Raw genomic sequence first — 21,764 nt, 5'->3', positions numbered from 1 at the left:
CTTAGCCTGTTCCTTAATGTGCATTATTCATGGTTATCGACTTGGATAACTGTGGTCGAGTGCCTTCTATTTTTATCATAATTAAAGGGTTTAGGGGAAAATAGGTTCAGCTGCCTATGTACCCTCAAATAGCCTTGTAGGTTGGGGCAAAATGCTGGGAGTTAGAATAAAGATGCCGCAGACCCTGTCCATGGTGCTGAAGGACACGTTGGGGAAGTTTTGAGTTCACGGGTTCTCACGGCCCCAGGCAGCGCTGGAATAGGAAAGTCTGCACTTTTTCCAGATCCGTCTGACACTCAGGCTCTTGGCAAGTTTCATGGCCCAGCCACAGGGCCAAGGGCTTCATACAGGAGGGGAGAGCATTTATGGGAGGGTAAATGCTGGACTGCTAGGCAGCTGGGCTGGGAGGGCAGGGGAGGCCAAGGACATGTACCCTAGACACCGATCGGCTGGACTCAGATCCCAGCTCAGCCACTTAGCAGCTGTGGACACTGGGCAAGTCAGTTACTCAACCCCTGCAACCCGTGCTTTACCTCACCTGTAAATTGGCGACTATAATTCTACTGGCCTCAGAGGGTTACAACGAGGATGAAATGAACTAATGAAAATAAATGACTTAACATTTGTAAAAAGTACTCATAAATGTTAAGTATAATTACCGTGATACCAGCATAGTTTTCCACCTTTTACACCAAGTGACATCTTCTGCGTCCTCTGCATCAATGAGGTCTTATCCCCAGGGCCGGCTGACAGCTGGGAAATGTCAGTGTTCCCTGCTTCCCCCAAGGAGGACTTCTGTAACTTCTGTACTGAATCTCTGTGTTTCCATGTCGTAAACTCTGAAACGTAGGTAGCAGTTGCATCTCCCCGTGGAATTGTCGTGAGGACAGGTCGAGTGCACTGATGAGGGTAAACAGCTCAGAACCTGGCAGGTCGTGAATATAAAGCGAAGACTGGCCGCCAGCAGCACGTCTGTAATATCTCCTTAATGTTTTCTTTAGTATACCGTTAATTTTCCTGCTGGTTCTGCCATTAGCGCTAACGATAGCGATGCTAGTTGGTGTCTAGCTGTCACTCTGTATTGCAGAAATCACTTGCATCTGTACTGGTTGCCTCTTTCAACCTCGCTTGAGTTTCAAAATAGTCAGATAGAGGGACAGGCAAGCAGAGAATTCACCCCTGCTGGGTGGGTGTGGAAATAGAGGCTAAGAAATCTCCGGCCGCAGCTGCCCTGCCCTTACAGGGACAGTTGGACCCCAGAAAGCACCCCATCGACTGCCATTTGTCCTGAGGAAGTGGCCACCGCAGAACACCCTGGGCCTTTGATGTTGAACAGTCCTTCCTCGTGTGAAAATACCCAGACTGTTCGCCTGCTTTGTGTCCAGCCAAGGAGAGTCAGACATTCCCTAAGACCAACGAGAAAGTCTCTCCGCTTCGGAAATCCCACCTAAGTACGAGGCTTGCCAATCAGAGACTGTCTCCGTCTTTCTTCTTCTTACTCAATAACTAACTCCCTTTTAACACTTTTGAACCCCTGCTGATGGCAGCCTGGTCCCCTGGACGCACGTGGGTGAAGGACTCAGTTTTGCCCCTGAGGAGGTGCAGGGGCCCCGCACGCGCCCCAGGGGCAGGTCTGGCGGGCAAGGACACGGTGCAGAACCGCCATCCACAGAGCAAGTTTAAGGCTTCAAGACAACCTGCCGTGAAGGAGCCTGTTTAACTTGATTTAACTGCAGTTCACAAGCTTATCTGACCCAAGAACTCGGCAATCTTCCCCCCACCCCGTCACACATTAACTACAAATCAAACAGGTATGGTGCAGACCAGCTTTGGAAATGTTACACGAAGCCCCGCGGAGACACTTCATACTTAAGCAAGCTCCACAGTGTCTGTAGTTGTTTCCTTTTTTACAGAAAGTGAGACCGAGATTCTGAGATCAAGTAATTTGTCCAGACTGGCCCACCCTCCTCTAAGGGACGGTTGCAGGAGCACGAGGGTTGCGTTCAGCCTGCCAAGTCCCTGAAGTCCCGCCCCCCAGGCTGCCTTGTCTGCGACGTCCCCTCTGGAAGGTTCCACTCACGTTAGTCTCCAGGACTAGACCCTCCTGGCCCCGAGCTTAAGAACCAGACACCACTTCCCAGCAGATCAGTGTTCTGTGGGAGCACAGGCGCCCTGTAGGCACCATTGAATTGCTAGGTGACAGCAGGAGAGGGCACCTCGTGTGGCTGCGATGACAGCGTGCCGGGGGTAGAGGTGTCCCCCCAGCAGGGGTGTGCTTTACTGCCCCAGCCCCCCCTCCTCCTCCCAGCGACCCTGCTGGTGTCACCCTCCACACTTGGACGAGGGGCGAGCGCCACACAACCTTTCAGAGTGGCTGCCTTTGGGATCATGCAGCTAGAAAGGTGCAGAGATGGGCCAGAGATGTCTGTCTGTCTGTTTTTCTCTCCAATATCACAACAACTTAGAATGTTGAGACCATGGAAGGCACTTTGTAGAAGTTTTAAAAGTGTGTGTGTGTGTGTGTGTGTGTGTGTGTGTGTGCATACATACATGGTTGCATCTTAATTTATAGATAAAAACTAGAAATATATAATGTGTGTTGTGTCTTTCAGAAAATAAGACCTGTCTTGAGGGCTTATTAGGAGTACTAAATAACACAATATATGAAGACATCCTACAGGGTCCAGCCCTTAGTGTTTTCTAAATATACTTATAGATTCATCAGTTCAGTCATTCGTTGAATGTCCAGCATGGTTATTTCACAGATGGAAAAGCCCAGAAAGAGGCACTGACTTGCTCCGTGTCCCATGGAAAACTGATGGGGAGGGGGCAGCTGGGGTGAAGGTCTTGGCGGAAGCCTTTGATTTGAATCAGGTGGTGTGGGAGCTGGACAGGAGCGGAGGGCTCCTGGACTTCCCTGGTTTTGAGTTGCCCCCCGTCCATCTCCAGGAGGCATGGTTGGGGGGGTCGAGCAGGTCCCCACAGCTGCTCCATGAGCATGCCCGTCACATGCTTCTGCACAGTTCATCAGAATGGAGTTTAGCCCAGCTTAAGAAACATTTTTAATACCTGGTCTAGCCCAGTGGTTCTCAACTGGTGTGAGTTTTACCTCCCAGGGGACGTTTGGCGATACCTGGAGGCATTTTGGGTTGTCACACCTGGGGAGTGCTACTGGACGTCCTGCAACACCCAGGGCAGCCTCCCCACCCCCGAACAAAGAACCATCAGCCCAGTGCTGATGGGGCCCAGGTCAAGAACCCTGTTCTGGCCTGGTGCTGTGCTGACGTGTGTGACCCCGGTCCTGGAGGGGGGTCAGCCACACGGCGAGTTAGGGGAGGGCAGGGCAGGGGCGTCTCACTCCCACTGTCAGGTGCATACGTACCCCCCGGAGGGGTCTTGTTAAAACATGGGCCCTGATACAATAGGCCTCCAGTGAAGCCTGAGAATCTGCATTTCTCACCCTCTCCCAGGAGGCGCCCAGGCTGCAGGTCTGTGAATTGCCCTCTGAGTCGTGGTGTCCTGGCCACAGGGCCTGTCTGGCACTCTCTCCGCTGCACCAGTGTCCTGAGAGCCTGTCTCCAGTGCTGTCCTCACCCTGTTCTCCTTCTCTCGTCCTAGGGTCCTAATTGCTGTTCTCCTTCTCTCGTCCTAGGGTTCCCTGGGCCTGCCGGGTCCCCCTGGGAGAGACGGCAGCAAAGGCATGCAGGTACGTCTGTTCCCACAGGGCAGCACCGGGCTTGGGACCTCCTGTCAGGGTCCCCTGTCCCCGAGTGGGGTGGCCTTTGCCAGGGCCAGGCCTGAGCTGGGACTTGTTTGTACCAGGATCTTCCCAGGTCCCTGGAGGCCAGCCTGATAGTTATAACATCACCAGCAGCAGCCGTTGCCACCAGGCGTCTGCCACCTGTATGTCCCTGGAAGCTGTTTTCTCACTTAGCTGACAGGCAGTCCTGCGTGGGAGGTCTTGTCCGATGCCTAGACCTGGAACCAAGTCGAGGTCCAAGCTGAGGGGCTCGGTTCCCAAGTCCCCAGTTCACAGCTCAAGGAGTCGGTGAGACCCCAGCCGCAGCCCGCGTGGCCAGCCGGCCTCCCTCTGGGGGGCACCCCGACTCCACCTCTGCACCCGCAGCCTCTGAGTTGGAACACACTCTGGGACCCCAGGCAAAATGTGACCTCAACTCAGCCGGGTCAGTCTGATCCAGGACACAGGGGCCCTCTTCTCCAGCAAGAACCCAGTGGGAACCGGCTCGGGTTCTTGGCGGCCCCTGATGGGCACGCGAGCCGCTATGCATGCTCCACTGTTCTGTCTCAGCTGAGTTTTGTTGGACCAGCAGCAGGAGTGGGTGGGGATTGAGGTGATGAACACCCGCAGTGGAGATCAGCTCCTTTGCTTGTAGGAAGAGTGTCTGGGGGAGCTGGGTCTCAGCTCACCGGTGGCTACATCATTTCCGTGCCGAGTTCTAGTTCCAGGAAGAGATGCCCCGGGTGCCTGGGCCTGTGTCCGCCGGGTTGTGACCACACGCTATTCTGTGTGTGCAGGGGGAGCCGGGGCTGCCTGGGGAGGTGGGCGTGCGGGTGAGTGTTGCTTTGAGTTATTCCTCTCATGCCCCTGGTGCACAGATCTTGATGCAAAACGAACTTTTTGGGTAACATTTCCTTAGGTGTAGAGGTGGTGCCCAAATGGGTTCCCTACCTACGCTGCTTATGCACCACACCCGGGCTCGTGTGTGTATGTCCGCACATGCGTGATGTTTCCTGAAGGCTTACGGAAAATGAATCGTACCGTACTCTGCCATCTATCTTTTGTAACGAGAGGCGCATCTTTCCACACCAGTACGGATCGACACCACCCATTCTCTTAATCAGTGCGTGTTATTCCATCATATGGATGTGTCCTAATTGACATAGCTTTTCCTCTATTTGTGGCCCTCAAGGTTATGTCTAATTTCTTCTGTTTTTCCCTAAAATCAGTAAATGCACACACATGTGTGCACGTGTACGCGTTCCTCTTACGTATACTGTATTTTTATTTCAGTAGGCTAGATGACAAAAATTGGGATACCTTTGGCTGAGGAAAAGAACATTTTAATTTTAATAGATTTTAACAGCTATTGCCCATTTAGTAGCCTAGAAATCATAGCAACCCACGGTCCGGGCAGCAGAGGGGCCTCCAGACCCTGCAGACTCCCGTTGGGCTTTGTCAGGACGCGTCTGGGCTGTGCTGGCCCCACGGCGAAGTGTGAGCGATGCGCTGAGGGAATCAGTCATATGACCGGGAGCTGTGCACATGTCCTGGCCAGATCCTGGCGTGGCCGTGGGCCGCGGGGCACGTGGAAACGAGACAGCCGCACTGGCCTTATGACGGCTCAGCACACCGTTTCCTGTTCCTCAAAGCCGAGCAGAGTTGCGTGTGAATCCTGGCTCCACCAGGCAGGACATGGCACGAGCTCTGCGTGGGGCAGGGAGCAGCGGAGGTGGAGGGGTCTCTCGGGGAGACCTCGTGCAGGCGGCACGGTGGCACGTGGTGGGTGAGAAGCAGCCCTCTCAGCCCTGAACGTGGTTACCGACAGAGTGTGGCCTCTGCTCCTGCCTCTTCTTGCCATTCCCAAACCTTTTTTTGTGAACACGCTTCTGCAGGGACCCCAAGGACCTCCTGGACTTCCCGGACCTCCCGGCCCCGTCGGAGCTCCTGTAAGTAGAGGCAGCTGTGTGGAGGGGGCTCTGTCGCCCCTGCCAGGGACTGGGACCCAGGCTCTGACAGGTCCTCATCCCGCATCTGTACACGGAGGACATGGCAGCGAAGCATGGGTGACTCTTCTTAGACCAGAAATGCTTACATGTTATGGTACTTAAAGGATCTCTTAGCGATCACGTTTAAGTGCACGTTCCCAGGGCCCCATTCCCAGCTAAAGCAACAGGTTTGTGTGGAGCCCAGGAATCTGCATTTTTACCCAGCAGCCCAGGTATTTCTGACACTTGACCTAAAGAAGCCATTTTCACCAATCTGTCTAGTCAGCCGCTCCAGAAGGGAGTGGAGTCTTTATTATAAATTTTCAGCCCCTAGAACAGTGCCAGACACATGGGATGTTTGGTGACCAAGTGCCCCACGAATAAACCGATGAACAAGTAGATATGGTATATAGTGAGCAAAGTGTCTTCTTGGGCTTCTAACCTTGTTTTTGGTTCTTGTTAAGAAAGATTTGAGATGATCTCCAAATGAAAGAAGCAGTGTTCAAGGTCCTTTTCAAACAAGGCAACCTGCGTTGCCTCAGGGGCATTCAAAACCTCTGACCTCTGTGTATCTGGCCAGATTATTTGGATGGAATTAGAATGGCCTGTATATCCAGCTGCCCCCAAAGGCCTAAGTGGTCCGCAGACCCTCTGCCTTCTGGGAAGGCATCCTGTGTTCTGGCCCTGTGCCTCTTCTCCAGGCACCAAAGATGTATGTATTATTCCTGGGATCCACAAGCAGGCCTGGGCAGTCTGCCCCCTTTAACTTCTTTTTCTTAGAGCATCCAGGAAGGGAGAGGAGAGAGAGGGGACACAGGGCATTCACCTAGTAACACAGGACGTACTCAGGCCTCTCCTGCAGGGCCATGCACCAAGCTGCATTCCTGCCCGGGAGAAGCCATGCTTCCACCAGCGGGGGTGCTGGTGACCTGGCATCTCACTGCACACCCTACACATCTCAGAGGAGCAGACACACGTGCATTCTGATCTCTGCACTGTAGTGTGGGGCAGTGGCCTTCAGGTAGAACTTCTGCAAGATTCTCGTGCAAACCAAGGGATTGATGTAGCCATTCCTTGGCTCACTTATTCAACAAGTGTTTATGGACATCAGGCGGCAGCTGCCCTTCCAGACCGTGGGGTGCGGCGCTGAAGGAAAGGAGGCGCTGCCCTCATGGGGCTGCCATTCCGCTTGGGGGAGGCCACAGATGTGTCCCGTGGGGCTGAGTGCTCGAGGAAGGTGAAGCCTGGTGAGGAGGATGGACGGTAGGCGGGCGGGGCAGGGACCGTAATTTGAATCCTGTGGTCAGAGAAGCCAACACCTCGGCTGGCGTTTCCATCGCATCTGCTCACAGAGGGGAGGGAGTCCTTAGTGCAGGTTCTAGGTGTTGCTCCTGAGGAAGGTAGGGTGGATGGAGGGTGGGGCAGCGGCCCTGTCCCTGGGGGAGGTGGAGGAATGTGGCTTAAAGGGGCCCAGAGTCTCCGGTTCAGTGTTGGGCTGCTCCGCCATTCCATGATCAGACGGAATCACAGGCTCTGGGTGGCAGCGGGGACTGACTCCAAGGCCACCTTCCTGCGACTGACCAGATGAGCTCAGGGACCAGGGTGGGTTCAAGTCTTAACAGGGAGGACCTTGATGACCCAGGCGGGGGGACCAGCCCCGGGAGCTCACGCCTCACGCAGCGGGGGACCCAGATCGCTGCCCCGGCCTGAGGGGGGGAGTGCAGGCCGCTGTGCAGAGTGAGTCTGCACGGGAGGCAGGCTGCCCACGGGCCTCACACTCAGCCCGGAGAAGCTGGACGGGGCTGTCCTGTTACTCAACTCTTCTTCCCCTCTTCCCCAGGGTCTCCATGGAGAACGAGGTGAAAAGGGAGCCCGAGGTGAAAAGGTATTTCCAACCTGTTTCAGTCAATCAGTGCAGCTTTCCACAGACAGCGTGTGTGTGCACGTGTGTGTGCGTGCGTGCGTGCGCGCACTGGTGGGTGAAGCCCGGTGCAGAGGAGGCCTTCTGAACGTAAGGTCTGGGCCCAGAATGCTGTGGGCTCGGCACCTGCAGGGGCTGCAGTCCCCTTGCAGAGACAGGAATTCGGGTTTCCTGGCCAGAGGGGTTTTTGAAAGAGCCTTTGGATCCGGACTCAGTTCCGGTTGCTGCCATGGACTCACATCTCCCTCGGCAAGTTGCACAAGTTCTCCACACCTCGATTACCTGACTCTCCCACGGAGGGAGGGAGCATGGTGACAGCTGTGGCCTTGGGGACCCACGTTTAGCCTCATGCATCAAGTGGTGTGACCTGACCTCAGCTGAGACTTGTAAACGCACGTTGCCACCGAGGTGACGTGGTCAGGGCGGGCTGGGCTGGCCGTGCCTTCGTAGTGAGGCCGCCGGGTCACAAGTAATCCTCAGACCAGATCCTTCTATGGGTGCTAAGGCCGTAGAAGACTCAGGGTTCTGCTGGGTGGGGGTGAGGACCGCATATCCCCCCTGACCTCGCCAGACAGCAGCTGGCGTCTAATTCGCAGGAATCCCAGGCCCATCTGTTCATGGGGCTCCTTCAGATCAAGAGCTAGAAACTGGCCATGTTCCAGACCCTTTTTCAGCAGCTACCCTGTTCCATCTTCCTAGAGTACATGTTACTAGTTTTATAGGGAATGTCTAAGTTATTAAGAAACTTAATTTTATTTCAGTATATTTGGAAAATAAGGAAAAAACAGCCTCTAATTCCACCATCCTGCTACAACTGCGGTGGCCAAGTCCCTGTAGGACTTGTTCTTGTGTGTCCCGTGTCTTCCTATATAGTCACACGTGACATGTTCTGCTTTGCATCTGTCTTGTCTCTTGTTCCTGCATGGAGCCTCTCCCCAACATATGCTGCTGTAGACTTTTACGATTTATCTTAAATGGCTGCACAGCGTCCCATTGTGTGACTAGACCGTGATTTATGTGCCCGTTCCCCTATTATTGATCACTTAGGGTTTTTTTCCAGTTTTTCATGATTAAAAACACTGCTTTGGTGACCATTTTTGCACCGATAGCTTTATTTTTCAAATTTAGGATGGTTTCCTCAGGCTGCTCCCCCAGAAGGGAGGCTCCAGTCAAAGGAAATGAATGTGTTGTGTGGCTCTGGAAACACGTGGCCCCGAGGCTTCCCAGAAGGCTCCTCAGAAGGAAGGAGGGGGCAGAGGCTAGCATAACGCCCCACCTCAGCTCCAAAGCCTGGTTTCTGTTTGTGTGGATATTAAATTTTAATCACTGTAGCTTAAAAAGTGAAATACCTTACCCCATGGTCATTATGAGTTGCGTCTCTTGGTTCTTTTGAGAGATTTCATGTGGCTCCGTGCATTTGGTCACAGGTAGAGCGCCCCTCTGTGGCCCCCTGCTCCTTCCCTTTATAAGGTAGAGTCTTGAAAGTGACACTTGGGATAACTGAGGATCCAGGCACAGGGCTTGATGGGCAGCTCTGGCGCACGAGGGAACAAGGTTCTCATTTGAAAGGCCCCGTGGGAACAGGCAGGGTTTGGGGAACGGACCCGGCAGTAGGGCTGAGCTCCAGACCAGCAAAAGGGACCCTGAGACTCCATGCTCAAAGTGCGTGCGTGGCCGGCTCACCAGTGATTCTGGCCAAAGGCCCAGGTGCGCGGACACCCCCCTGGCTGTCGCCTGTGGGCACAATCAGAGACCCAGGCCTGTGCCCTGGCCTCCAGGCCTTCAGTGTCCCACCAGCCATTACTGAGTGCCCGGTGCCTCACGTCCTGTGCTGACGGTGGCAGCGCCAGTGAAGACAGGACAGGCCCTGCTTTCGAGGCCCCAGGAGTTCAGTGGGCCACACGGATTCACAGGGTCAACTTACTTTGTGGTCCTGTGAGGTGTGCAGTGCCCAGTGTACAGCCTGGAGCGTGGACAGCCCTCCGTAGGCCTTGGCCAGACCAGTCAGTGAATAACAGGTGAGTCCTGTGTCCTCAGACCAGACCCCCCCCATAAGAAGGATAACTGGTGAATCGAAGGTGTGGGAACCGAAGCAAAGGACAGTAGCGTGGACACGGCTGGGTCGTGTAAGGACAGGAGGTGGATGCAGCCCCCCAGTAGCTCCGGGACCTTGCATCAGATCCACGTGCAGTACTGACACAGCACTGCAGGGCACAGACACCCAATGCTTGATCCCCTGGGAAGGGCTCCCCGCACAGAGGGGTCAAGGCTGTGGCTTTGCCGCTTGCCTGAGGCCCGGGGCTGGGCCAAGCCTGCCGTCACAGCATCTGAGGACCCACGGGCAGGAGCTCGTGAGGGTCCCCCACCCGCAGAGGACTCTGCTTTGCTTCATGTGGGGACCACGTGCCACCAAACACCCTGGGGTCCGGGAGACATGGGCTCAAGCCGCGCAGCACTGATGTGGAGTGTGCAAAAGGAAATTAGGAAGGGAAAGAAGCCTCCTTACTGGGCCTCAGTCCCCTGCATTGTAAAATCGCGGGTGGGATCTGGATTGAGCCAGAAGCCTGTTCTCAGCCCTTGTTCGTCATCTGGTTCACACGCAGTGCCTGGGGTTTCCGGACGCACCTCCCACAAGTGTCTTCTGCCTCATGAGGGAATATGGAAGGAATCCTCCCAGTTGAAGCTATGTTTTAAGTGCTTTTTTTTTTTTTTTTTTAATGTGCTGGAAAGGACCCAAAAAAGTAAAAGCATAACTTCAGCCCTTAAGAAGCCTGCAGTCTGACTGGGAGCATGTGAAAAGTTAAGTTGATTCATCCATTCATTCCCCAGTCATGTACCCCGCCCCCAGCGCCCAGCTACAAATATTTTAAATATTTGTGTGACCTCCTCCAGCTCTCTGCTCAAGCGCCACTTCCTCAGAAGTCTTCCTCGGTCCCCAGGCCTGTCCCAGAGCTTGCACGTCCATGCCCCTGGAGCCCCTGTGGTTTTCACCCTCATGGGTCACGTGTATCACATTTGTTTGCCTTTCACCCCCAAACACGCCTGTAGCCCCCTGGCAACTTGAGCACGCTGCTCACACCCTGTTCACCTCATACACCTCTGGGGCCTCACGCCCTGGGGTAGTACCTGACACGGAGCACCTGGCCAGGCCTCATCTACTGATGCGCTGGGCACCAGGTGAGGAGTGATGCAGGAGCCAAGGTCGGACTCGGATTACAGAGGACCTTCAGTAACAGGTGTGTGAACTTGGACTTCTTTAGAGATGCGTAGGGTGGATTTAGAAGATGCATCTTAGCACTTAGGCTTAGGTGAAGCCTCCGGAGTGGATGAGATGGTGAACAGGAAGCTGCATGGACCATGTCATGGAAGCCAGGAAATGTCACCGACAGAAAGCAGAGCAGGGACACTGCGCCGTCCGAAAGATGGTCTCCTGAGCTCCCTGGTCGCAGCAGTTTAAGCTGAGCTTCTGAGGAATTTGCATTGCCCGGGGTTTCAGTCGAGACTGAAGTACAGAGCTGAGGACTCTTCGTGGGCCTAGGGGGAGCCAGCTCTGCACCAGAGGAGCTGGGCCGGCCATTTGTTGTACCGGAGCCTCAGGTTCTCATCTGCGGAATGGAAACATGCACAGACTCCCTGAATCTTGTTGGAACCTTGGATGAGACCACAGAATCAGAGTGTCCAGCACATAACTGACACATCCACAAACATTCGTGTCCTTTCCCACCTGTGTTTCAGGGAAAACTCAGTCTGTACACTCAGTGCTTTGTTCTTCCCAAAGTTCTGTTTTGAAGTAACAGCCTTTTCCCATATAATGCTGGGCGGCTTGTCTATTAAGCTTTTGGAGTCTTAAGACTTTTTTTCCAGCCAAGAAACGCTGCATTCCTGTCAATGTTCTAAATTATCAGATCTGGAAAGGACCGCAGATAATCCTGGAGATTTCCCGTTATTGTCCAGAGGGAGGAACTGAGCCCAGAGGGAGGAACTGAGCCCAGAGGCGATGTGTTTCCTGATGCAGCCCGTTATAAGGCGAGCAGGTGCTGGAAATGTCTCACTCCCAATCTGGGCTTTCCCCGCAGGACACACGGGGCTGAACAGTCGACATTCCCCGGGGGCTGTTTCTTCAGACCGGCCACAGGCCTGCCCCCTGCAGGCGCCACCTTGCAGGGAAGCTCGGGAAATGGGGACCCACCTGCAGGGGAGCCCCAGGAGAGGAAGTGCAGCCGGTGACCCATCAGCCTCAGTCTCCCCAGGCTGCACCAGGCAGCAGCATCGTGGCATAGAGGAAGCCCCGCACAGTGATTCTGGAGCCAGTCTGCCTGCGCCTTCAATCCTAGTTCTGGGATCTGCAAGCAGTGTGACCTTTGGAGAGTTTAGTTTAACTTTAACTCTGAGTCTCAGGTTTCCTCAGTGCTGAGAGTATCTATTATGTAAGGCTACCATGAGGATTAAATGAGTTAGTATCTGTAAAATGCTTAGAGCAGTGCCGGGCAACACATGCCATATTTATGGAGGGTGGGGAGTCAGAGAGAGAGAGATGGAGAAAGAGAGTATAGAAACAGCCCGACAGAGGAAGATGGGGGCCTGCATAACCTGAGCCCTGCGAGCTCAGCTTTGGGTCTGAGCTCCGGCTCCCTTGCCGACTTTTCTCCGTGACCCTGGGGAGAGCTGGTTCCTTCTCTGCACCTCCGTTTCCCCATCTATCAAACAAGAAGCCTGAGCTGCATGATCTCTTAGGCTCCTTTCCAGCCCTTATATCTGATGAGTACTTAAAACAGCTTATTTTCTCGTGAACCTCTCAGATTTCTTAAATCAGCAAGAAGGAAGTTTCCATCTCCCCTTGAGACAGGCGCATCCCACTGCCTGGCTTGGCCAGACGTGGAGCTGGGCCAGAGAGAGCCAGTGGCCACGCATCGCTAGGCCACCTCCGTCAGGCACGTGGCAGGGCCTTCTCTGGGAGGTGGGGGCCGGGAGTTAGCCCCTGCTTCAGGCATCTTCCAGAAGGTGCCTTGCAGGCGCAGCGAGGTGTGGAGGCACAAGCACCTCCTAGTGACTGAGGGGCAGTGAGGCCCGAATGGGTTGTCCAGGGGCTTTTGGGCTTGGGGCAGTTGGCAAATGGTACAGTGTATCTAGTTAGTCACAAAGAGAGGAGTCCACTCCCTAGGGGCCAGAAGTTGGACACAGCGGCCCCAGCTCTTCTACCTGGAAACCGTGCTTCCTATACAACTTCGGGTGGGTGAGTGTGGCAGTCGAGCTCCTGAGGCCCCAGGGAGGACGTTCCAGGGGTCCTGCCCACCCTGGTTTGGCACTAGGGAAGCCCAGGCCTCGGGGGCTGGAGTGAAACGGTCAGAGCACCAGCTTTGGAATCAACAGGACCAGTCTTACCTTGGCCCTGCCTCTGTCAGCTCTGGGACCTCACACCAGCTTCTAGTCTCTCTGACCTGTGTCCTTATCTAACATTTAGAGGTAACACCATCTGTCTCAGGAAGTGACCCTGAGGATCCGACGAAATTAGTTGTGAAAGCAGCTACAGGACTCGACACCCGGTAGGCACCCCCTGAACGTTTAACGAAAGGGAGTGGGAATTTTGAAGGGACTGTGGCCATGGTGCATCCCGCCCACACCAGCCCCCAACTCTGTCTTACGGTGAGTCGTCAGTAAGACCATGGCCTTCAATCCACGTAGCTCTGGAAGGGCTGGCAGTGTTGCCCACCAGGTGTCACTGGGATGAGTATTTGTTGACTTTCTCCTGTGTGCTGGGTGCATGTGGTTAAATCTTTATGGAACAAATACCCAGTGGAGGAAGCACACCACACACCCGCTCCCGCGTTAAATGTGCGGAGGGACACGGAGATTTCAGGGTCCTCAGGACTAGGCAGCCTAGATGGCAGGGGCTGTGGGCGGGTTTTGTGCTTTAAGCGGGTTGCGTGTGACCTCTGCTGTCGGAGACCTAGAACAGCAGGTGGACCTGGCCTGGGGGAGCCCCCGCCCCCCGCCCCCTGCCTTCACCGCAAGCCCCCAGGATTCAGACAGTGAATACCAGATCTTCCCCTCTTGAGCTGTGTGAGCCAGGATGGCACACTTAATCTCTGAGACTCAGTTTCCTTTACTGAAAGCAGGGACAGTGTGTCATAGGGCTGATGTGAATTTTAAAGGAGATAGTGTGTGTTCAGCTCCTGGTACTCAGAAGATGCTGCAGACACGGATTGAGTCTGCTTTGATTTGCATATTCCACGCTTCTGGTGGGCTGTGCTCGCGCTAGTTTGAACGCTGACCCCACGCTTCCCTGTGACTTCCGCCCCACCTCCTGTCCCAGCAGGGCTCGGAGGGTGTTGCAGTTAAAGACCCGCTCGGAATGCCGTCTTCTGTCTTCCGGCTCCGTCGCCATCCACATCTCTCTGCCTCTTTGTCCCTCGGCTCATCTCTGTCCCTCGTCCGTCCTCTCCTGCTCATTCCCTCCCTCTCTCATCCCCTGCTCCTGGAGGCACACACCTATCAGCACCCCAGTCGCATCCCTCCTGCCCCACTCTCTGTGTGCTGATCAGGGAGAGAGACCGCCGATGCCACGTCCAGCCGAGCCCGAGCCCTGCACCCTGCAGCTGTCCTGAGTGGCAGCTGGGAGAAGTCTTGCCTCCGGGCTCCACTGACCTTGATGAGTAAGCGCAAGGCTGTTAAGAAATAGGGACTTGGGCTGCGAGGTAGGACTTGTGAAACAGTGCCTGGTCAACACTCCTTCCTTTGCTGAGCCCTGTGGAAGTGCCCCGGGGGACGTTCAGTAGGCTGGCCCGCCACGAGGAGAGCTCTGGAATGGAAGTCCGGAGGCCTTGACTTCAGTCCTGGCTCCATTGCTAAGTTTCTGTGTGACCTTGGACAAGCTCTACCTCCTAAGGTTGTCAGTTTCCTCCCCTGTAAAATGAGGGGGTTGGCGTTCTTGCCGGATCAGCTGCTCTGGGAATCAACGGAAGAGATGCTTGGGGTCCTCTAGGGGCCTCTGCTCAGACCCCATGGGGTGGTAGACATAGAAGATTGAGGGTCAGGGGAATCCAGGTTCTGGTGCCAATGCAGTCACACCTCACTGGGGTAAGTGGCTTACATCAGGGCCTCCGTTTCCTCATCAGAGTCATCCTCAAACCTGCCAACCCCATAGCGTTCGGAGGAAAAGAAGATGCAGTAGCACACGTGGAATCACTTGGCAGAGAGAGAAACTGCAGGCAGCTCTCCTCTCTGTTCACCCCGACCTTCGTGTGATGGAGAGACTTTAAGAGTTAATATATGAGTGCTTGAAAATAGAAACGCGTACATCATTGTTCCAGGATTTTAAAATCATTTCTGAAAGCTAGGAAATATATATGGTTAAGTTTACATAGATGCAGAGTGGAGGGAAACTACAATGCAGCCTGCAGAGTAGGAAGAGGTGCTGGAACAACCCTAAGTCTAAGTCAGTGGATTTGGGGAGTCAAGGGATCCACGGACAGTTGTCAGTGATTAACTGAGGCCCCGCACTTAGAGCGGCAGAGTTGGGCGTCTCCTCCCCTGACCTCGGCTTGAACTGTCCAGTGGGAAGCATCAGTTTTTGCCCCCAGATTGAGAGAAAGAAGCCCCCACCTTGCCCTGCAGTCACCAGAGGTGGGCTGGGTATACAGTCAGCATGCTCAGGCAGGCACCCAGGACCAGCAGAGCAAAGATGAGCAGAAAACCAGGAATCTTCACTTATTCAAAACAGCATCCTGAAAGACACGCCAACATTAAAACAACAAAGAAGGGGGGCTTCCCTGGTGGCGCAGTGGTTGGGAGTCCGCCTGTCGATGCAGGGGACGCGGGCTCGTGCCCCGGTCTGGGAAGATCCCACATGCCGCGGAGCGGCTGGGCCCGTGAGCCATGGCCGCTGAGCCTGCGCGTCCGGAGTCTGTGCTCCGCAACGGGAGAGGCCACAACCGTGAGAGGCCCGCGTACCGCAAAAAAAAACAACAACAAAAAAGGAAAGAAAGAACTTAAGAAATAAAGTTATAGGGAAGTAGAAGGAGAGCTCAGAATCCTTCCCTTGTGCAGTGCTGCATCATTCAGTCGTGTCAACCGGGGCCACACTGCCTCTCCAGGCTGGGCTCCGGGGACGCAATAATGAAAAGAGTAAACCCAGCCCGTGTCCTCCTGGGGGACGGGAGAGAAGGGTGGTCACGTGGAGAAGAAATGTGAATTGGATTAAGGGCTGTGAGGGAGACACATATGAGACCATGCTGGGGAAGAACGTTACGTGGAATCCGGACTAAAAGGCCAAAGGGGTGACGTTTACATGAGCCCTGAGGGCACGGAGGAGCAGCAGAGAGCGGCAAGCGTGGCCCTTGGAAACGAGAGAAGCTGCTGTGATGGAGGCACTGCAAGAAGGAACCTGGGCTGCTGGAGGCTGTGCCGTAGGCTGTGGATACCAGCATGAACCCACCTTTTGGAGGGTTCTCTCTCCATCAGCTGAGCTCTTAGGGCCCGGCTGGGAGAAGGACACTGGACCCGGCGAGTCAGCCACGAGGGGAACACGCCAGCATCACAGGCATGGCTTGGAGGGGAACACTGGTATTTATCCAGTGGCCGTCATAAGTGGGCGCTTTAGATAAGTCACCTCATTCCTTAGTCATCTGTATCTTTCAAAGAAGGGATAATTTTCATCCCCAGGAAACACAGTCAACAGAAACGTCTCAGAGAGGTGAAGCAAGTTGCCCAAGATTCCAGAGCTAATAAGAGATTCACACCTGTGTGAACGTAAGCTGATGGGTGGAGGTTGTGTGGACGGTAGCCCACTGTGCTCCAGCAAATTAACTCTTAGGTCTGTACCACGCACTGCGAACAGTGGACGTTTATACACACTTTCTGGGTGGATGAATGATGTGTTAAATGTGTCCACAGTTTTATGAGCTGCGTTACAAGCCCCGTGCATTTATTATTTTTTTTGACCCCCATGTAGACCCATGAGATAAGGAGTCAGTGTGGTTCAGAGAGGCTGTGTGGTCTTCACTTGGTCACAGATTTAGATGAGAAGCAGAGATGGGAATGTGTTCTCCCTGACCTTTAACTTATGCTCCTTGACCCCCAATACACATAAGCTCTCGGCTGCCGTGTGTGTGTGTTTGGCTCTCCTGGTGCCTCGTGGAGAACAGAGCATGCGCGGGAGCTAAGGGCCTTTGCTTGCCTTTCCTCTTTTATGACATTGACCCCGGGGATGTCCCTCTGTTGTTCATTTCCTCTCTTTCCTTCTTTTGCCAGGGGGAGAGAGGCCTGGATGGATTCCCCGGGAAGCACGGGGACACTGGAGAGCAGGTAGGCAGGCATTGGCTCCGGGGGCCGGCCGGGACTGGGGCCTGTGCAGAGCTCGTAGGGCCTGGGGGCTGTGGCCTTTGTCCTACTCGGCTGGGGGTTCCAGGAGGGTTAGCGACCAGCCCCCAGCTTACGGCCACACGTGGACTCCTCCACGCCAGAGTGGAGGGATTCCAGAGAACACACCACGTTAAATCCATTCTCACCTCAGCAGTACGACACGTGATCATTAACGTAAAGGCCATGGGCGACGCGCACGTGTTCAGAGTGCTGTATTCAGTGCAGTCCTGTCCCCGAGAGTAAAATGTTACTAACAGCCCTAATGCTCATCAATAGATACAGGAGAATAATATAAAATTAATGTGGAAGTTAATAGAGCTTCTAATGTCCTGATGTGATATTCTCTGAGATACACTGTTAAGTGGAAAATAAAGGCAAGTGTAGGATGGCGTGGGAAGATGCATCTATGAGTCCAAAGGGGACCACATGGAGGTGGCATTGGGTTAGTTGAGGAAGAACTTTCTAGCAATAGGTGCAGTCTGGGAAGCCTTGTCAAAGGGGCCTGGTGCCTTCTGGGGAAAAGGCCAGGTACAGATTTGGAGGTGCAGTGGCCTCAGCCTCTTCCTTCTCCACTGCTGCCCCTGATGGCCTCTGTTTCCTTCTTTCCTCCAGGGAAGACCCGGCCCTCCTGGCGTGCCAGGGCCCCATGGAGAAAAGGTAAGCCAGGCCCTGGGGTGACAGATGGCTCTTGACAAGCAGGTGTGTGAGCTGAATGAATCAGGGCCTGGGGGGTGTGTGTTGGAGCGCCCAGGCTGGAGTTCTGGGAACAGAGTGCAGACAAAGGTGGTGAGTCAGGCATTAGAACTCAGCCTACAAGAAATTTCTGGTTATTGTACTGAAACATTTTTTTCTACTTTTAGGAATAAAAATCTATTTAAAAAACAAACAGAAATCCCTATTCTATAACATCCGGACATGTTAAAATATCGTGCTGCCCTTAAAAGGCTTTTTGTTCTAACGCAGAATATGAACAAGCGCAGAAGAAGACCGCACAGACGCCTTTTCCTCTCTCCTTTTCTCCTTCTCTCTCCTCTGCAACATTTAGTTGTTGTTGTTTTTTTAAACCAGAATTATACTCCTGAAAATGTGCTAGATATTTCATAAATAAAATAAGGTTTTATCTCACCCTGCTGGTCATCTATTTTAGAGCATTTTCACAGCAAGGCTTAACTCACTGAATTTGCTGCTTAGGATTTCTTTATCTCAACAGAAAGAACTGCATGTAAAATTTCTTTGTAAACGTGCGGTGAAACCGTATGAAGGTAATAACCTTCCCAGGCATTCAGGGTCACAGAGGGAAACTAAGAAGGTGTGCTGTGTTCTGGATTATAGTGGGAGGAGTCATGAAATAGAGCCCTGCATTTGAGTACAAGAGAAAGATTTTCTTCCAGATCTTAGGCCCTTAGGAGATACATCAGACTTTGGGTCTGAGAGCAGCTAGGAGAGAGGCTGGGGGGGAGCAGGAGAAGTCCAGCTAAACCAAGGAGGGTGAGACCGGGGATGCCGCGCTTCTCAGCGTCACGCTGCAGGGTTCAGGTGAAGGTCACTGCCCTATCCAGACGAGTTCTCGCTGGGCACATGCTGAAAACAAAGGCAAAGAGAAAGGCTGCTCTCTGACTCTTTACCGAAGCAGACAGGTTATAGTCATAAATAAATAAAAAGATACACAAGCTAAAAAAGCCTCTGTTCAGGAAAGGTGGCTGGAGAGTATTGATCTCTTTCAAGCTTGCTCACTTGGGCTTCAATTCTAGCTGAGTTAATTATTCTCTCTCGAAGTATTTTTAGAGTTGAGATTTACATTGTTACGTTATCCTAGTGTCAGGGTTTTAATGTATTCTTGCAGTTCCTTGACAGGGGATGCTAAATCCTAAAATAAATAGTTTATTTCAAGTCCTGAAGAGGGAATGTGTCTTAAAGTTTGGATCTAGGTGACAGCTCTTTCCCAATACTGTGTGTGTGTGTGTGTGTGTGTGTGTGTGTCTGTGTGTGTCTGTGTGTGTCTGTGTGTCTGTGTGTGTGTTTGGCCCCCCCGATTGGTAAGCAGCTGAGTTGTACATTGCTTATAATGATGAATGCAGCAGAAATGGGAAGACACGGTCAAGGGTCACGGTAGGAAATGGGGCATTCATTGGAAGAGTCGAGAAACCAGTGGTTCTCAGGTGATAGAATGTGTCTTAGCTCATTCTGAGAGAACATCACTGGGACAAATCTTAGCTGCTTTACAATTTGAGAAAGTCATTGGGACCATAGAGCTGACCCTTTAACCCCCCTAACTTTACAGATGAGAAAACAGAGGCCCAGAGAAGTAGGGTGTCTTGTTCAAGACGCCACAGTGGCTACAGACCAAGGTGTATAGATCTACCTGCCCGTACGATGATGCACCACAGACCTCGGTATCGGGGATGCTCTACCTATTCTGTATTAAGAGTTTTAATGGATCGACTCCATGGTTATATTAGTTATCTTCTGCTGCATAACAAATCATCCTGAACCTGAGAAGTGTGGTCTCGCCCAGTTTCTGAGGGCCAGGAATCTAGGAGCGGCACGGCTGGACTCCTGTGGCTCAGGGTCTCCCAGGAGGCCGAGCTGTCGCCAGGGTGTAGTTATGTCATCTGAAGAATCCACTTCCAAGCTCACTCACAGGGTGGTTGGAAGCCTCAGTTCCTTGGTGGCCATTGGCCTCATTACACGGTCCTCCCTAGGGCTGCTCACAGAAGTGGAAATCACTTCCCTAGAGTGCGTTGTGAGCTCTCTGAGACTGGGGTTTGGCAGGGGGAATCCACAGTCATGTTTTATAACCTCATCCTGCAGCAGTACCTATGACTTCTGCTGTGCGCTACTGGCCACATAGATGAGCTGTGGTACAGCGTGGTCCTGCACAGGATGTGAATCCCAGGAGGCAGGGGCCATCTTAGAGGCTGACTCCCCCAAGGGATAAAATAGATCTTTGAAAAACATGACACCCTCGTAGTGGAAAGAAAGCGATTCAAGGACAGACTAGCTTTTTCAGTGTCCTCATCTCTAAGGTAGGGTAGTATCTGAGAGGAAAAGATTTACTTCATGTCAAGTCCTTGGAACAAGGCCAGGCGTTTAAAAAGGATCCGATAACTATTAGCTATACGTACACAATTCTTATGGATGGACTATAGGATCTTAGTTTTCCTTAATAATGGTTTAATACATTTGATCTCATAGTCTGTAACGTTACCTGTGCAAGTGAGAAAACATGCGTTGATTAATTGATTTCATAACTATCATTGAAATTCACTTTTGTGGTGTAATGATGATGAGAAACGCAACAATGAAGACAATAAAAATAAATGTAATAATGAGGCAGGGTGTAAATAAAAGAAGAAAGAGGGCTTCCCTGGTGGCGCAGTGGTTGAGGGTCCGCCTGCCGATGCAGGGGACGCGGGCTCGTGCCCCGGTCTGGGAAGATCCCACATGCCGCGGAGCGGCTGGGCCCGTGAACCAAGGCCGCTGAGCCTGCACGTCCGGAGCCTGTGCTCCGCAACGGGAGAGGCCACGGCAGTGAGAGGCCCGCGTACCGCCAAAAAAAAAAAAAAAGAAGAAGAAAGATACAGTTATGAACCTCAAAAGATTCATTATTCAGCCACATAATGCTTTCTCTCTCATTTATATATTATATATATTTATGTATATATTTTATATGTATCAATATTTATATATATTATATTTTGTACATTTAAGACGGCCACACAACAGTATTACAGTATAGTTCAGAATGTCTTCTAACAATCATATTAGCAAAATATTAATGAGGTTTGGGGGAGTGTAGGGAAAAAAGACTCCTGCTTGGGAGAGTTGAAGCAGGCTCATGGGGGAATGGAGAAGACACACCCGAGCTGGGTTCTGATTGCGTGCAGCTGGGCTTGCGTCCAGGTCATGGAAGTGTGTGGAGAGGGTATAGGGTGATAAAGAGTGCTGTGTGTGAGCATGTGTGTGCACCCGTGTGTATGTGGGTGGTGGCGTCATGGAAAGGAAAAGCGAGAATGGAAACACGTGTCTGAGGCAGGACCCGGTTATTGCATGTGAGAAACAGAAAGGCAGGTACAGCAAGGAAAATCCACACTCGTTAACTCTGTACTTGCCACACACCTTTGCTGTGTGGCTAAAAACTGCTCTAAAAATAGTCTGTTTAAAAAGACATTCTTAATTGAGGTTTTAGAAAAACACCTGATGCTATGTAAAGAGATGTGAGTTTTTCCAAGTCTAAGAAAGCAGTGGGACCATCAGAATTGTGACCGCACCAGTCAGAGGAAACAGGTCCTGTCCATAAGATAGAACCTCAAATGCAATGAAGGGTGACAGACGTGCCCTGAGTCCTTCATTCTTACTCCTCGGCCTTAAGGTTTAATAGATGCTTTCCTATTTATCCAGCAACTCATTTACTCTTTGCCAACTTACTAAACAGTAGTTTTTCAAGGCTTCCTGTGCTCCCTGAGCGAGCCTCTAGGGAAAATGCAGTCATATCTCCAAGCTACATGTGGGAACATTGGCTACAAGCAGTGTCCTCGTTTTAGCTCTAGGGCACTAGGGTAATAACAGTGAAGATTTTTCTGTCGACAGATGTGCCCAATGTAGAACCAAGATGTAGCCCACGCTCTGGAAAACCTGACCTAGCCACAGCCATCAGAGCCTGGCGGTAAGGCAGAAGGAGGCGGAAAACAAAACTTCTGTACATCATGATCTGGTGAAAATGGACAGGCCTCATCACAGCATCTGTGGTAGTTAT

At 52.6% G+C, this 21,764-nt stretch overlaps 1 protein-coding gene across 1 annotated transcript in view; it reads left to right on the top strand.

The window, feature by feature from the left end:
• The window catches only part of COL22A1 (collagen type XXII alpha 1 chain), a 242,480-nt gene that overhangs the window by 82,341 nt on the left and 138,375 nt on the right, over positions 1-21,764 (top strand). The window contains exons 12-17 of the mRNA XM_032609582.1: positions 3,653-3,706; positions 4,537-4,572; positions 5,635-5,688; positions 7,568-7,612; positions 16,898-16,951; positions 17,621-17,665. Coding sequence (XP_032465473.1) covers positions 3,653-3,706; positions 4,537-4,572; positions 5,635-5,688; positions 7,568-7,612; positions 16,898-16,951; positions 17,621-17,665 — 288 coding nt within the window. The remainder of the gene's footprint in view (positions 1-3,652; positions 3,707-4,536; positions 4,573-5,634; positions 5,689-7,567; positions 7,613-16,897; positions 16,952-17,620; positions 17,666-21,764) is intronic.

Source organism: Phocoena sinus, chromosome 17, assembly GCF_008692025.1.
Source record: "Phocoena sinus isolate mPhoSin1 chromosome 17, mPhoSin1.pri, whole genome shotgun sequence".
In the NCBI taxonomy this organism is placed as follows: Eukaryota; Metazoa; Chordata; class Mammalia; order Artiodactyla; family Phocoenidae; genus Phocoena; species Phocoena sinus.
Note: the sequence above shows the minus strand (reverse complement) of the source record. Positions and strands in the feature narration are given on the sequence as shown.